Source organism: Canis lupus, chromosome 14 (genome assembly GCF_003254725.2).
Source record: "Canis lupus dingo isolate Sandy chromosome 14, ASM325472v2, whole genome shotgun sequence".
NCBI classification, from domain to species: Eukaryota; Metazoa; Chordata; class Mammalia; order Carnivora; family Canidae; genus Canis; species Canis lupus.
In genome coordinates this window covers 8,022,890-8,037,585 of record NC_064256.1, presented here as the reverse complement: position 1 = coordinate 8,037,585, position 14,696 = coordinate 8,022,890, and the positions used below count along the sequence as shown (strand labels likewise).

General features: G+C 53.9%; 1 protein-coding gene across 2 annotated transcripts in view; it reads left to right on the top strand.

Moving 5' to 3' along the window:
- The window catches only part of SND1 (staphylococcal nuclease and tudor domain containing 1), a 420,776-nt gene extending 408,994 nt beyond the window's left edge, over positions 1 to 11,782 (top strand). For both annotated transcript variants that reach the window (XM_035698273.2, XM_049093379.1), the window contains 7 exons: positions 2,177 to 2,318; positions 5,449 to 5,572; positions 6,458 to 6,527; positions 7,591 to 7,704; positions 9,220 to 9,423; positions 11,031 to 11,075; positions 11,178 to 11,782. In XM_035698273.2, the coding sequence (XP_035554166.2) occupies positions 2,177 to 2,318; positions 5,449 to 5,572; positions 6,458 to 6,527; positions 7,591 to 7,704; positions 9,220 to 9,423; positions 11,031 to 11,075; positions 11,178 to 11,243 (765 nt within the window). In that variant the 3' untranslated portion in view covers positions 11,244 to 11,782. The remainder of the gene's footprint in view (positions 1 to 2,176; positions 2,319 to 5,448; positions 5,573 to 6,457; positions 6,528 to 7,590; positions 7,705 to 9,219; positions 9,424 to 11,030; positions 11,076 to 11,177) is intronic.
- The last annotated feature ends 2,914 nt before the right edge of the window (positions 11,783 to 14,696 follow it).

The window sequence follows — 14,696 nt, the reverse complement described above, 5'->3', positions numbered from 1 at the left end:
CCTGACTTTCTAATGTGCTGTGGGGAGATAGGTAGTAAGAACAACGAGGTAGGCCAAAAAGGACCCACTAACCTGGTTGGGGATGGGTTGCAGACAGGTTGGAAGATAGGTGCTGGCTGGAGAAGGGAGCAGAGGAGGGTGGGGAGGAGGGGGCAGCACTTGGCTTCAGCTCATTTAAGGCAGTGCTGGCAGGCTTGTGAGAGTCCCATTGGCCCTCGAGCTGCACGGATGCATCCCAGCGTGGCTGGGGGGTGGGGGTGCGGTGACTGAATAGTCACTTCCCTGGGGACCTTCCACTCTCGGGTCTGGGGAGAAAGTCCCTCAATAGGATGTCGGCCTTGGAACCAGAAATCATTGTGGCTATCCCCCAGGATGCTTCAGCTATCCGTGCCATGGCCTCTGATTGAAGAGGCCCTTTCACAGGGAAGTCTGAAAGCTAGAGACCCCTTTCGGCCTGGAGGCTCTGATGTTACTAAACTAAAGCCTTACTGTCTGTCTGTCTCCTCTCCTACGGCACCCAGGCCTGGGCATGTGCAAAACAGAGATGTCTGGATGCTAGTGAGGAGGGAAGTAGCTGTGTGGGACCAATATTGGGAGTAGGTGAGAGGGGTCAGGGAGGGTTGGGTTAAAGCCCCTCCCCAAAAGTCAGAAGGTGATGTCACTGCTGTGTGTGACTGTCAGAGGTTTGCACCCAGGTGACATCTCTCCCATCCCCCTCAGCCACTCCCTAGCAGCCTCCCCCATGCTCAGTCCCCCAGTTTGCAGGGCCCTGGCCTCCCCTTCTAGTGGAAGCATACTCACACCACGCTGAAGGCGGGAGCAGGGCTTCTGCAGGTGTGACCCAGGGAAGTTCAGTAATTCTGACATTCCTGCCCTTGGGCTGCTTCCACCAGCCGTCTGGGGATCTCAGGATCACCTGAGTGATCATGTGGTCAGACTTGCTCCTCTTGCAAGGGAAAAAAAGAAGATGCAGGAGGCACATGGCTTGACCAAAGTCCAACAGCAAATTCAAGGACAAGACACCCCATCTCCCACCTACAACTTTTCCTACTGCTCAGTGCTGCCCTCCATTTCTAGATGCCTGGTCACTGTCGATAATGCCCCCTCAGAGATCTCTGACACCCAGATGCCTGGGTTCAGATCATGGTTCTGCTGCTTCTAGCAAGCCTGGGTGCTTCCAGTTCTTGTCTGTAAGACAGGGCAACATTAATACCTATCCGAAGGGTTGTCATGAGGATTCAATGAATTTCTGCTTGGAGCATGTTTTGAATAGCGCCTGGCACCTAGGAAGTGTGTATGTTTTGACTAATACTTTTGTCACCCCCTGTTCTTGTGTATCTGTGGGGACCCTGTGTGTGGTCCAGCCCCTCACCCCCTTCTCACTACTCAGCTGGACACCCCCGCCCACTCCTACTCTGACAGGCTTCACTACTGGGATAATCTCCTGGCCGCAGGATCGGACTTGACGCGCTGTCACACGGAATCAGCTTCTGAGCAGCTGTGGCCTTGACAGTGCAGGGCCAGGGGAGGAGGGGAAGGGCCTGGGTGGAGGGGAGTGGCCCAGCTTCTGAGCTGCAGTCAGAACAACCTGCTTGCAGTGAAGACAGAGAAGGTGCCGAGAGGAGGCATTCTCAAACAGTGACAGACCCTCCCCTCCACGGCGTAGGGCTGTCACTTGGAGAGCGTCAGGAGCACCACGGCCCTGGACAGTGTGAGGGCCTTGGGAGTTCAGAGTGACCCCTCCGGAGTGCTGTGGAGGAGGGTGGTGGGGATCCAGAACCACTGCAACACCAAGGTTCTCATGCTCTGGTATGTGTGAGGATTGCCTGGGTGCCTGCTTTGGTTTGTTTTACTTTCTCTGAGTGCAGTTATAACACATCCTAACTTGGTAGACTGTGTTGGGACCCAGGTACCAGCATTTTTAATAAGCTCCCCACTTGCTTCTGATACCTGCCAGCATTTGAGAAATGATTGATCAGAAGAACTTCAGAGTGCTCTCCTTACCCAGTCAGAGGTAGGAGAATTCTAGGGGCTCAGCTCAGTGTGATGTGAGTGCCCTGTGGTGACTCTACAGTCTCATCCCAGGGGTGGCCCCACTTGCCCACAGCCCCTTTCCTGTGTCCTTTCTGGCTTTACTTCCTAACCCCCTAACCCCCTTTGCTGACTGCACATGCAGGTCTGGGCCCATTATGAGGAGCAGCCCGTGGAGGAGGTGGTGCCCGTGCTAGAGGAGAAAGAGCGCTCTGCCAGCTACAAGCCAGTGTTCGTGACTGAGATCACTGATGACCTGCACTTCTATGTGCAGGATGTGGAGACCGGTGAGTACGCCAGCCCGGCCTGCCTCCAGAACCCCCTCGGCTCTGCAGGGTTGGGGAAGGGCACAGCCTGTGCATTCCAGGGGCCTCTCCCAAATAGCCTTTGGCAACTGGCCATCCCCTGGGCCCCACATGCTGCTCTGTGCCCTCAGGTTATTTCATGTACCGCAAGTGAGCCCTGGAGTGGGTGAGGCTAAGCAGGGTCTCTGAGGGCTGGTGAGGTAACCCATCTGGTCTGGGTGATACTCAAATTCTTGGGGAATTGTTTTGCTCTTCTCAGACACCCCTGGCTGGGCTAGGCATGGGGATTTGTAGCTCTCAGAGTCTATCAGGAAGCAAGGAAAAGATTGACACAATGTGGTCAGGAAGCACAAACCAGCATCACTTAACCCTCCTCCCCCTCAGCTTCCTTGGGAAGGCAGCAGGAGGAGAGGAGCCTGGGCTTTTTTCTCTGGGGTTTCTCCTTCTCTAGAGGTTACCATAGCCCTGAGTGGTAGCCAGTTGCCATGGAAACAGGCTGCGCTCAAGGGGAAGTCATCCCATCCCCCCCCCCCCCCCCCCCCCCCCGGCCCCGGCAGTCTTTCTGAAGGACCCTCTGTCTCCATCCTCCTCCTGCCTTCAAATGCTGTGCCCTGTGACCAGGGGACACCTCAGCAGATACCTCAGGCTTCTGGAGGACAGAGCAGTAGAAGCCACTCTTGCAGCCATGGCCCTGTGACCCCTCCGGCTCAAATTCCCACCTCCACTCCCTTTGCTCTCTACCCTCCCCTCCTTCCTCTCCTTGAATCCCTCTGCAGGGAACCATTTTAGTTGAGAGTAGAGGGAAAAGCTCTTATAGCCACCTCGGGGTCCAAGAAGCCAGATCCTTGCAAGGGAGAGGAGCCTGAGGAAGTCAGTGGCACTCGAGGCAGCCCCGTGGGTGGCAGGGTATGGCCTGCCCAGCCCCCCGGTGCCCCCTTCCCCTTGCCTGGCCCCTCCGGATCATCAGCCACTTCCCTCTAATGACATTTCTCAGGCAGCTGTTCTGTGGCCATGTCAGTTCACCAAGGAAAACCAACTTTCTTGAGCCCTGGGCTGGTTCTGCCTGGGAGGGAAAAGAGCCAGAGAGGGGTAGAGATGAGCTAATGAGCCTTCAGGATGAGGTTCCCTTGAGGTCAGCTGCAGTCCTGCTGGGCATTGCCAGGTCTGGGTGGTGTGACAAAGAAAGGAGTCTTTGACTGGTGGTCCAGGCAGGAAGAAGAGCTGTTTCTGAGCACAGGAGCCAGGAAGAATGGGCCTCAGGAAGCTCAGGAAAAAGGGAGCTTGAAGAGCTGGCCAAGGTTCAACAGCTCCCTAGCAGGCTCTTCCTGGCCTCTCCAGGGGACAGAGCTTACAGGTTCAAGGCTTCAGCCAATAATCTCAGAGGTTTCCTGGGCATGCTCTGTGCCCCACCTGGCTATCTCGGTCAGCTCTAGGGAGCCAGAACACTGCAGCGAGTAGTGGCCAAGGTAGGAGAAAAGGAACCAAGGGGGAAACCATGTATTCTTGAAACACTGGGGAAGGGGGTGAGGCGCTTGTTGGCACGCTATCTGGAGGGCTGTAGTGGACTCCTGAAGAGAAGACCTGACCTTGGTTCCATAAAATCCTTGAAAATAAACTTCAGCAACTACAGCCTCCCTCTTCTGAAACCTTTCATCCTCTCCTAGGGGACATCCTCTTGCCTTGTGTCTCTTCTCTTAATTAAAGCCTGCCTTCAGGAAGGATCTAATGAAATGATGAAAGCTTTGCCATTAGCTGTAAATGACCAGCCAGGCTCTGTGTAAGGACTTGTTTGCAGGAGGCAAAGTCTGCTTCTGTTGCCTTAGAGCAAAAAAATAAAAATAGACCAAGTATGGAAAGAATTTGTCTTGTAGAAAGTTTACTGCTGGGTTGGGGGGGGAGGACAGCTGTTTCCTAAAAGTCCCTGTTCTGAAACTGGGGCTTATGAATGCTGGGACAGTGGCCCATGCAGAGGTCCAAGAGTGGACATGTCTTTGTGAATGCAGAGTGCATCTTCAATACAGTTGAATTCTTAAGCATTCTGCATGTGTCAGGGATTTATTAAGCCTTGCAAGAGCAAACAGAACCAAGTGAGCAATGGTCTGTGCCCTGAAGGAGCTCACAGCATAGTGGCAGAAACATAAACCAGACAAGGAACATATAAGGCCAACTGTTGACAAGTGTACCAACAGCCAGCATGTGTTAGGCACCTGTTACAGTGTGGCCATGGGCTCTGGAGGTGGAAAGAAGAATCCCATACCCACACTACATGAACCCAGCTACCCTTAACTCAGAGAGCAAAGGGGGCACAACAGGGCTGATGCAGAGCTAGAGGCAGGGCCAAGGGGGATGGGAAAGTAAAGTTACTGGGGACTGATGCTTAGCTGAGTGGGGCCGGAGGACACAGCATTAGGGCTTGAGGAGGGAACCTGAGAGGACCCTGGGTGTTGCCAAATGTGATTACCAGTTGATGAGCAACAGGGACTCAAGATTGGGGAAAGATAGGCAGGGAAGAAGACTCTCCCCCACCCACCAAAGGGAGCACAAGTTGGAGTGGGAGGTTGGAACGCCAGCAGTACCAAAGCTTGCTTTTGCATGTACCTGACATGGTAAGCAAAGCCAGAGTAGCCAAGTTTGAATATACTCTGGGTTCTGCTCCCCATCTTCTGTGGTTCAGAATCTGAGGCTCTTTCCTTGCCCAAGGTTGTGTGGGGCCCATCCTTCATGTTTGTCCCGGGGAGACACTGGCAAAGAATGGCTGCAGCCCTCATTGAATGGGTGTAAGCTGTCCCACTCCCACCCTGGATGAGGCCAGCTGGCCTGGCTCCACATCCCCATGTTTCGTCCACCTACTTGAATGGAGCCCAAGAACATCCCAAGTGACTTCCAAAGCCCTGGCTGGTGGATTGGAGAGCTGATGTTGTGTGGTTGTGTGCCTCTGAAGCCCAACGTGTCAGCAAGTCCCTGTCCCACTTTTGAAGACCGTGTAAACCTCTTGAGCAGAGACCAAAGAGGACTTCCCTGTGGAATGGGGCAGGCCAGTGCCACAGGCAAATGCAGAACACCATGCCCTGCCTGCTCCCCAACCCAGGTCTCACTCCTTCTTCCCCTGCAGGCACCCAGCTGGAGAAGCTGATGGAGAACATGCGAAATGACATCGCCAGCCACCCTCCTGTCGAAGGTTCCTATGCCCCCCGCCGGGGAGAATTCTGCATTGCCAAGTTTGTAGATGGAGAATGGTAAGCCACTTGGAACTGAGCAGAGTCTTAAGCAGGAGCAATAGCAGGTCTGTCCTCAGGGCACAGGCCTGCATAGCTACCAGGTAGACTTCAGGCATTTGCCTTAGCAACCTGGTTTCCAGCAGGTGGTGATTGACTTTGGCCAGCTCTCCAGTATGACCCTCCTCATTGCCCACCACCCTTCTGGGGCCTATGATTTTCCTGCAGCCCAGTGAGCCTCATGTATAGAAGTAGTGTCTCTTCTTGTTCCTGGGAAACTATTGAGGGAGCCATGGCTGGCTGAGACTCTCCGACACAGCCCTCACCCCACACGGGAAAAAATGATGTCACACGGGGTAGGGAGGGTGGAGGCTGACTCTTAGTGAGTCCAGACCAGCCGCCCGACCCTCCAGCCCAGCTGTCTGGAACATGAGCAGGAGCACTCACAGGCTGCAAGAAGGTCACTTATGTCTGATCTACCAAGAGTAGGGCCCATGGCCTTCCCTGGGTGACGAAGTGACTTGGATGTGTTCCCTGCCGCGGCCTCCCAGACAGATCTGCCGGCTAATTACAGCTGCTGTTCAGTGTGCTGGCTTTAAACAGCAGACATCAATCTAGTCATTAGTCTTGTTGCTTTATGCCCCAAGGACACATTAATCTGCTCCACATGCTCCCTTCTCCCTCCCCCTGCTCCCAGTGAGGCTCTGATTCCATTAGATGGTGGCCACCATGCCCCGCACCTGGGCCTTCATGGAGTCTGAGAACTGCCCTCTGCGACACCCAGGGGTGTTCACTCTGAGCCCAGAGCAGGGAAGTGTTGTGCCACTTCCCTGCTGTCACTAAGGCTCCAGGGAGGCCAGACTCTCTAGGGCTGGCCCTTGAGCTCTGCCTGTACTGCCGTTGCAGGTACCGCGCCCGAGTGGAAAAAGTCGAGTCTCCTGCCAAAGTGCACGTCTTCTACATTGACTATGGCAATGTGAGTGTGGGGGACCAGGAAAGTGGAAGAGTAGGCAAAGAGGGGGCCCCCGGGGGGCTGCCAGGGTCATTCAGCACAATAGTCCCCTGCGTCAAGTCCCTCTGAGCTCTCAGAGGTTCCTGCAAGCTCTGAATCCCTTCCTGACTCCACGGTGAGCATGTAAACATCTCTGCGGTTCGTGTTACAGGCCACTGAACCCTGAGAGACCAGGCACAGCTGATGTATCTCATCAGAGGTCTCTGAGCTCTGAGGAGTCTCCTTTCTGGGCACTAAGGATGAGTGCCCAGCCACACCCAAGGTTGGCTCATCTTCTGCCCAACTTCTTTGAAGAGAGAGCCCATGGAAGTTCTCACTGCCCCACAGCTCCTGGTCCTCATGCTTGACTAGGTGCTTGTGTGCTGATCCCCAGCACGTGCCCAAACCTAGGCTTGCTGGGAAAGGACAGTCGTAAGGGAGCAGAGTGACGAGCACCCTTGAGAAAAGCCCTTAGGGCTGGGCCTGGGAGTCTGTTAACAATTCTGGAAGATTCCCTGTGGGCACGGCAGCAAGCAGCAAGGAGAGAAATTTGGAGTTCAGAACCATGCTACTCCTGATGTTTGTCCACTTTCCTCAAAGGCTAGGCTTGAGGGTCAATTAGCAGAAGCCCAGAGTTGGTCCATGCTCCCAACTTAGCACCAGGGGATACACAAAAGAGGTCCTGCCATGTTGCAGGACTGTCGGGACCCTCAGTGTGTTTTTCCAGCAGAGCACCCCCTGGCCTGTGGAAAAGTATTCAAGGAATCACAGAGGGAAAGCATTGGGAAAAGGTGGAAATCGTGGCTAGAGATCAGTGATCAAGTTGATTATTTTAGTAGACACCAGGTGTGCCAACACCAGGCCCAGGGTGAGAAGGTGTAAGCCATGGCTGCCTGCTTGCACATGCGGCTAAGTGGGAGCAAGTCGTGGCCGGGGCCTGAGTTACAATTCCAGAGACCCAGTCACAGGAGTCATCTTGTGAGAGAGTAAGGGCAGGGGTGGGTGGGCATCAAGTATGTAATGCTCTTGCCTGACATGTCCTCTGCAGAGAGAGATCCTGCCGTCCACCCGCCTGGGGACCCTCCCACCTGCCTTCAGCACTCGTGTGCTGCCTGCTCAGGCCACAGAGTATGCTTTCGCCTTCATCCAGGTGCCCCAAGACGTAAGTCTTCCTTCCTTCCTTCCTAAGAAGGCTGTCCCGTGACATTCAGCCACTGATGGCGGCCCTCACAGGCTACTAGGAGATAGAAACAGTGACCATTAGCCTTTTAGTGACAGGACTTAAGAGATGGGAGTGACCAAGGAAGTTGAGGGAAGGTGCCACAGAGGAGGTGGCATTAGAGCATCTGAGCTGATTCTGTAGATGGATGGGCCCAGTGGGCCAGAGCACTTTGGGCAAAGACTAATCCACACGGTTGGGAGTCTGGGACCTTGTGGGCAGTGGCAAGAGATGAAAATGGAAAGATAAATCAGGGCCTGATGGGTAGGGGCAGGATTTTCGGCATAGGTGTGACACGGTCAAATCTGGTTCTGCAAGTTCCTCCAGGGGCCATTGTCAGAGACTGGATGGGATAGTAGTGGAAGTCCAGGCTAGACACAGTGACAGCCTGATCACACCAATGTGCCACAGGGGCACTGTTTGGGGAGGGGAAGCAGGAAATGCGGAACAGAAGATGACTGGGTTTCTTACATGTGGCTATGATGTTGTTGGCCGAGATACTAGGACAAAAAGGAGCAAATTAGGGGCTGTGGGAACTCCAGGCAGCTTGATAGTGTTCAGTTTGGAAAGCGAGGAGACCTAGAACCACAGAGTTGGGAGCCAAAACCATGGGCACATATAGGACAGTATGTGGAAGACAGGTTGTGGAAGAGAGAGTCTTGGCAAATGCTGGCCTTCCCAAATCCAACGAAGAACCTGAGACAATGTGCATCCAGAGAGGAAAATGTGGGCTCAGGGTGGCAGAGCCACCCAGTTTCCAGAAGTGAGGAGCCGATCTGCAGTGTCCAGCTCCCTGGGGAGGTCAGGCATAAGGCTTGGCGAGTACCCTTGGCTTCAGCCCTAACAGAGGTCCCTGGTGCTCAGAGCAGGGTCTGAACAGCCTGCTTGGAGCTGCTGCCAGATGGAGGGTGCTAAGGAGCAAATGGTAGGGTAGGAATTGGTGCCATAGAACATTTTATGCCTTTTCATGAAATTTGCTGAAGGGCAGAAGAGAAACAGCGGTAGAAAGTGGTGACAGCATAGGTCAGGGGCATGATGGAGAGAGCCTGAGAGGTCAGTGCATGCACAAAAGCAGGACTATGAGGGGTCAGGGCACTAGAGCACAGTCTGGTGGGGGTGGGAGATGATGGGGGGCCAAGACAGCAAGTGGAGGGTCAGTTTTGGATGGACAAAAGCCACTTTTTCTCAGAGACAGAAGGCAGGTGGGCAGGGTATAGGGGTGGTGACAAGATTGGGATATATGCAGATAGGCTAGGTGGGGAGGGAAAGGACAGGCCAGGGAGAGGGGATGCTTCCTGTCTGGAGGCTCTTTCCTTCCTTGTTAGGAAGTGGGGAATGAGATGCTTGCACCTGCTGGACACTTACTTGGAGGTCCGTGAACAGGACCTGGGGCCCACGTGGCTGTCTTTAAAGCTCACCCTTCTGCCTCCCACTAAGCTGCATGTGTGTCTGCTCCAGGAGGATGCTCGAACAGACGCTGTGGACAGTGTGGTACGGGATATCCAGAACACTCAGTGCCTGCTCAATGTGGAACACCTGAGCGCTGGCTGCCCCCATGTCACCCTACAGTTTGCTGATTCCAAGGGGGACGTGGGGCTCGGCTTGGTAAAGGAGGGCCTGGTCATGGTGGAGGTGCGCAAGGAGAAACAATTCCAGAAAGTGGTACGTGATGTGGAACCAGGCTGCCAGTGCTCCCCACCTGCCATCACAGGGGGGCTGGGGCCGCATCAAGAGCCAGTGACAAAGCAGGGAACTCTCCATCCTGCTGTTCCTGCTAGAGAAAGATAATGGATTTGGGTTTGTTGGGGTTTAAAAAAAAAAAAAGCTAATTACATCTCAAATTAATTGGCTGCAGGCTTGGCTGAGAATGCAGCTATAAGCTAGAGCGGGAGGGTCCCTTAGCATGTGCCCCCAGGTGGCAGGCTGGAAAAGCCTTGCCAGGGGTGGCCTGGAGAGGGCCTCCACCTCCCTTTATCATTCCTTCTCTCTAACATAAACTCCCAAGTCTGGAGCCAGCTGCTCACTTGCAGTGCCACTTGGAGCCAGATTCAACTGGGATGGGCCTAAGGGACTGCCCCTGCCACCCTCCTGCCTCTCTGAAAAGCCACCCCCTCCCCCCCCCCCACCCGCCCAGAGTATGGAGCTGGGCCTGAGTCTTCCGGTGCGGAGATGGGGAAGGCACCTGGGGCCTCGCTGCTTCACAGGCTGGACCATGAAGGGCCTGTGGCTGACACCTGGGACCCACCTGCACTGCCTTTCTTACTAAGCATTGGGAGTTGGGATGGGCATCTCCCCCTCAGGACGGGCTGGGGGGAAGCCTGTGCCCTCCTGCGGAACCCAGCTCCTCCCCACAGTCTCTCTGAGAGGAGGGATGAGAGCGGCAGTGCTGAAAGCAGCCTTCTCTCTCCAGTGTGCCTTTTCCCAGGCCTCTCTTTCTTGCGGCCTCTGGGTCTATGGCACTGGTTGTGCAGGATGGTGATTCATTTGGAACAAGACCACAGTGTGAATTGCTACTGTGTCTCCTCTGGACAGGAGAAGCATGACACCCCTAGTCTTCTCACTAGAGACCCCCAGTGTCTTGAGATTGCCCTTGGAGTTGACCTAAATTTCCCTGTAAATGTTTGAGCTCTCACTGTCTCCCCTAGGAAGCTACCCATAACGTCTCTGGTGTCTAGAACATTCCTTTGCCCAGTATCTGAGAATAAACACCCTACAAGTGTTCATTCATTCACTGATTTTCTTTCAACAAGGTTTTATTGAGGGCCTACGAACCTCCGTGAGTAAGAGACATTTCTGCCACTATGGAGCCTACATTCAAACATGAGTTGACAAAAAACGTATATACTGAGTCAGTGAAATTAACTGATAGGAGATAAAAAAAAAAAAAAAAAAGATAAATGCAACGGAAAAAGAGAAAATAGAAATAAAAGGAATCAGTGTGGGGGAGGGATGATTAGAATTCAAAATGGGATCATTTGAGGCATCACTGAGATGGTGATGCTTTATCAGTTCTCAAAGAAGCAAGATTAGTAGCCAGGTGGACATGAGGGGAAGAGTGTTTCGGGCAGATGGAAGAGCCAGTCCAAAGAATCAGGGAACAGCAAGAAGGCCCATGTGACCATGCTCTTTGGATTCTGTTCTGAGGGAGCTGGCGACCCGCTGAGTGGGGGAATAACGCAGACCAGACCCAGGCAGCCCCTAGGGTCATTCTGGCTGTTCAGTGGCAAATACCCTCTTTGTGACCTCCCTTTCTTCCCTTGTCCCTCCAGATCACAGAGTATCTGAATGCCCAAGAGTCAGCCAAGAGCGCCAGGGTGAGTTTTTGCCTCAAGGGCTCCATGGGAAGCTGAGAAAGGGGGCTTAATTCTAGGGTTCCAACGGGTCCCACCTCACAGTCATTTTCTGCCTTTTCACAGCTGAACCTGTGGCGCTATGGAGACTTCCGGGCCGACGATGCTGATGAGTTTGGCTACAGCCGCTAAGGAAGGAAGCGGGTCTGGCCCCCAGCCCCGCTCACACCAGTACCTCCTCCTCTGCAGGGAGGGTGTTTTCAGCTCCAGACCCCAGATCAGGGGTGTAGATTGGGTCCAGCTTTGCTTCAGTGTATGGAAATGTCTTGTGGGGCACCATCTGGGCTGGAGGTGGGATGGGGGAGCCCAAGGCTTTCAGAGGGCAGGCCATTGTCTTCTGAGATGACAGGCACTGCTGTCCACAGTCTGTCCCAGCTGATTTTGTGTTTTTATTTGGCAGTTTTGTTTTTAAAGTTGTCCTCAAATCAGGAACATGAAAGACTTTGTCCTAACATAGGGCATGATCCTGACACCCAAGGCCAGCTGGCACCCCACTTCTATCCCAGATTGCCTTTCTCCCCAGCTCTCTGTCCACCTGTTGATTGATTATGTGATTCTTCTGATACGTCCATTCTCAAATGCCAGCGTGTCTACATCTGCCCCCTGCCAGCCCTCCCCACTTCTGTATTTAAAGCTTTCAAGGCCCAATAAAATAGTACCTGCTGTCTGCAGCTCTTATTGGTCATGGTAGAGTCCAGAGCCTGGGGTCTTGACAGCCCCAGCAGGAGAAGACTTGGGCACTTGATTGACCCTCAGCATAGTCATCTGCATGCCTGGCCTCAACCCTAGAAACGGCCAGTCAGGGGAAGCAGAGCAGTTCTTCAAAGTCATGGGCAACTCCCAGAACCTGGGAGGCATGATGGCACCTGGCCATCCTGCAGAAGGCTGGAGAGCTTCTCTTTTAACTCGTCAGTCCAGACTCCCCACTGCACGTGGCTGCCCTCAAGGACCTGGAAGATTTAGAGCAGCTTGGCAAGCAGTGCCCAGGAGTGGCCACACACAAAAGGCTGGGCTCGGTCTCACCAGGCCCCTATGGAGAGTCGCTGATACTGTCCTTTGCCAAGTTCTGCTGGAGCCCCGGCAGGGGGTCAGAAGGAACTCTCTTCCCTCTCCTGCTGTGGCTGGAGTAAAGGCTAGCACCAGATAAGCTGGCACAGTGTGTGTTAAGGATTGGGGGCCCCAGTGCCTGCCCATCTCCTTCCAGTGTGTGTTCTTTGGAAAATGGAGCTGCTAGAGGACAAGGGCAAGTCCAAGAGGGGTCTCGGCTGCTCGCCAAGGAGACCCTGACATTCCAGGTTAGTTCCTGCTCTGTTTGACTTAACAGAGTAACCTCCAGGGGATCGAGGTAGAGCTGGCCACAGAGCTCAGAAACCCCAGGCCACTCCTCCCCCCTTCCCCCCTCCCCTGATGGAAGAGGGAGGCTCAAGAGCAGCCACTGTCATGTGCAGTGAAGAACCTGTTGTGTGAGTCCGAGAATGCTAGGGAGAGAAATGAGGTATACGACAGGTCACCACAGTGTCCTGGGAATCTGCCTCATCTGTGCAGCCCTGCCCTTCCTAGGCACATAATCCTGTGAAACATGGCATACCTTCCTGGTGGCCCGACATTCAATCCCCCATTTCCAATCTGGGATGGTGCTCCAAGCTGCCATATAAGGTTGGTCCTTTGATCTTGAAGAAAGTCAGGGGAGGTGGTAGGGCCTGGCTGGCGAGCTCTTATTCCTAAACCAAACATCCTAGATCTCAGAAAATTCTGGTTCTTGGCAATTCTGCTCCTACACCTGCTTGTTGAGGCCCAGAGTTTACATGGGGTTCTACCCAGAACCTGTCTTTTAGGTGAAAAGATATGTGCTTCCTGAACTCAGGGTGCATTCTAGCTAAGGAGAGAGGTGAGTGGGGGAGAAGTGTGTGTGCATCTCTAGAAACCGTGTGCTTCCTTTCCCTTGAAGACTCCCATTTCTGCCTGCCTGCCTGCCTGCCTGCCTGCCTGCCAATCCCTCTGGGTTAGAGAGCTTATGGTCCTCAAATCAGACCCTTTACGGCCCAGAAAACTAGTTTCCCATGACTTACTTCATATAGCCCCTGACAGGGCCCAAGCAGTCAGCAGAAGTGTGAAGGTCCCTGCCTGTCTCCACTCCTGGAGAAGCTGTCCTGCCCCCAGCAGGCAAGCCCACTCCCTGTGGTCTTACATTTTCTTATCATGCATGGAGGAGGCTAGTCATAGAGAAGAGAACTCCCGCCTCCCCCGTTTCTCTACCTCCTGGTGGGGTCCAGAGGCAGGTCAGGATGTACTCCCCATGAGCTCCATTGGCAGGGGCAAGATGCCAGCCCACTCTCTAGCAGAAGGGTCTGAAATCGGCTCACTGTCTCCACAGTTGCCTTGGTTACATCTGCGCCCAAGGATAAGCCCTCCGTAGCTCTGCAATTGAAATGATGCCTGAACCTTCCTACTTCTTTTCTGTCTCTTCCAAGGCTGGTTTCAACCCAGGCTAGACCGTTCACAAGGCTGGACGGTGCGGCTGCCAGTTCATCTCAGTTCCTCCCCTGCACATCTGTTGAGTTCCTGGGGTCTGTTGTAGGCGGAGCTGGGACTGGGGTGACGGGAGCCAGGCACATAGGATGCAGAATTTCAGGGGGGCACTCAGCGTGTGGATGCATTAGAGGCTTTGCCTTTTGTCCATACTTAAGATCAGCCAACACCAGCACTTGCACCAGTAGCACCAAAAACTTCTCCAGAGTCCCTTCCCCTGCCTGCCTTTCCAGTTGAACCCAAAAACCTCCTGAGCACCTATTATCCATCCATCCACCCACCCACCAAGTGCAGATTAAGACCCAGACAACACTGGGTCCAGTGGATGCCAAGGCTGTCTCCATAGGCCCCCAGGAGCCATGCAGGCCAGGCTGGAGCAACTGAAACCTCCCTAACAAGCCACAGCCATGGGCAGTGCACCAGGACATGGGGAGGGCGGCAGAGTCAAGCTAAGAGGTGGAAGGAAAACAGCATGCTAAGCTCTAGACAGGCTCTGGAAGCTTCCCAGTCTCTGAGGGCTGATGCATCAGAGCCCCGGGTTTGGGCTAGCCAACAGGGAAGTACTGCCACTCCAAGACCCTCCCCAGTGACTGTCATCTACCTTCTCCCTGCCAGCAAGCAGGACCAGAATGGAAAGGGGGGGGAGGGGGGAGGGAAGGGCTTCTGCAACTGTCTCTACTTTATTTATGGTTTTGATTATTTCTGCATCCCAGGGAGAGTCAATGGACCCCTTTCCTTGCATTAGCTCATGTTGGGAAGCATTGGGGAGGGGCTGGAGAACTGGTGCCTCAAGAGTAGTTATTGATGTCCTAATTACGAGAGGATGCTAATTTAATTTGAACCTAATTACAGTGCACTACCCTGGGTGGCATGTGTTTTAATAATTAACGTCCTTCAGATGCGTAGGAGTATGATAATATTTACACTGGGTTGGCTAGCAGCCTGGGGAGGCGGGCTGGGGGCCCATCCGCCACCCTCCCCCCGGACAGCTTGGCTGCTAGCAGGTGGGGAAGATGGCATATGAGTCTTGGTTGGCTAATATCTTGTCATCCTTCC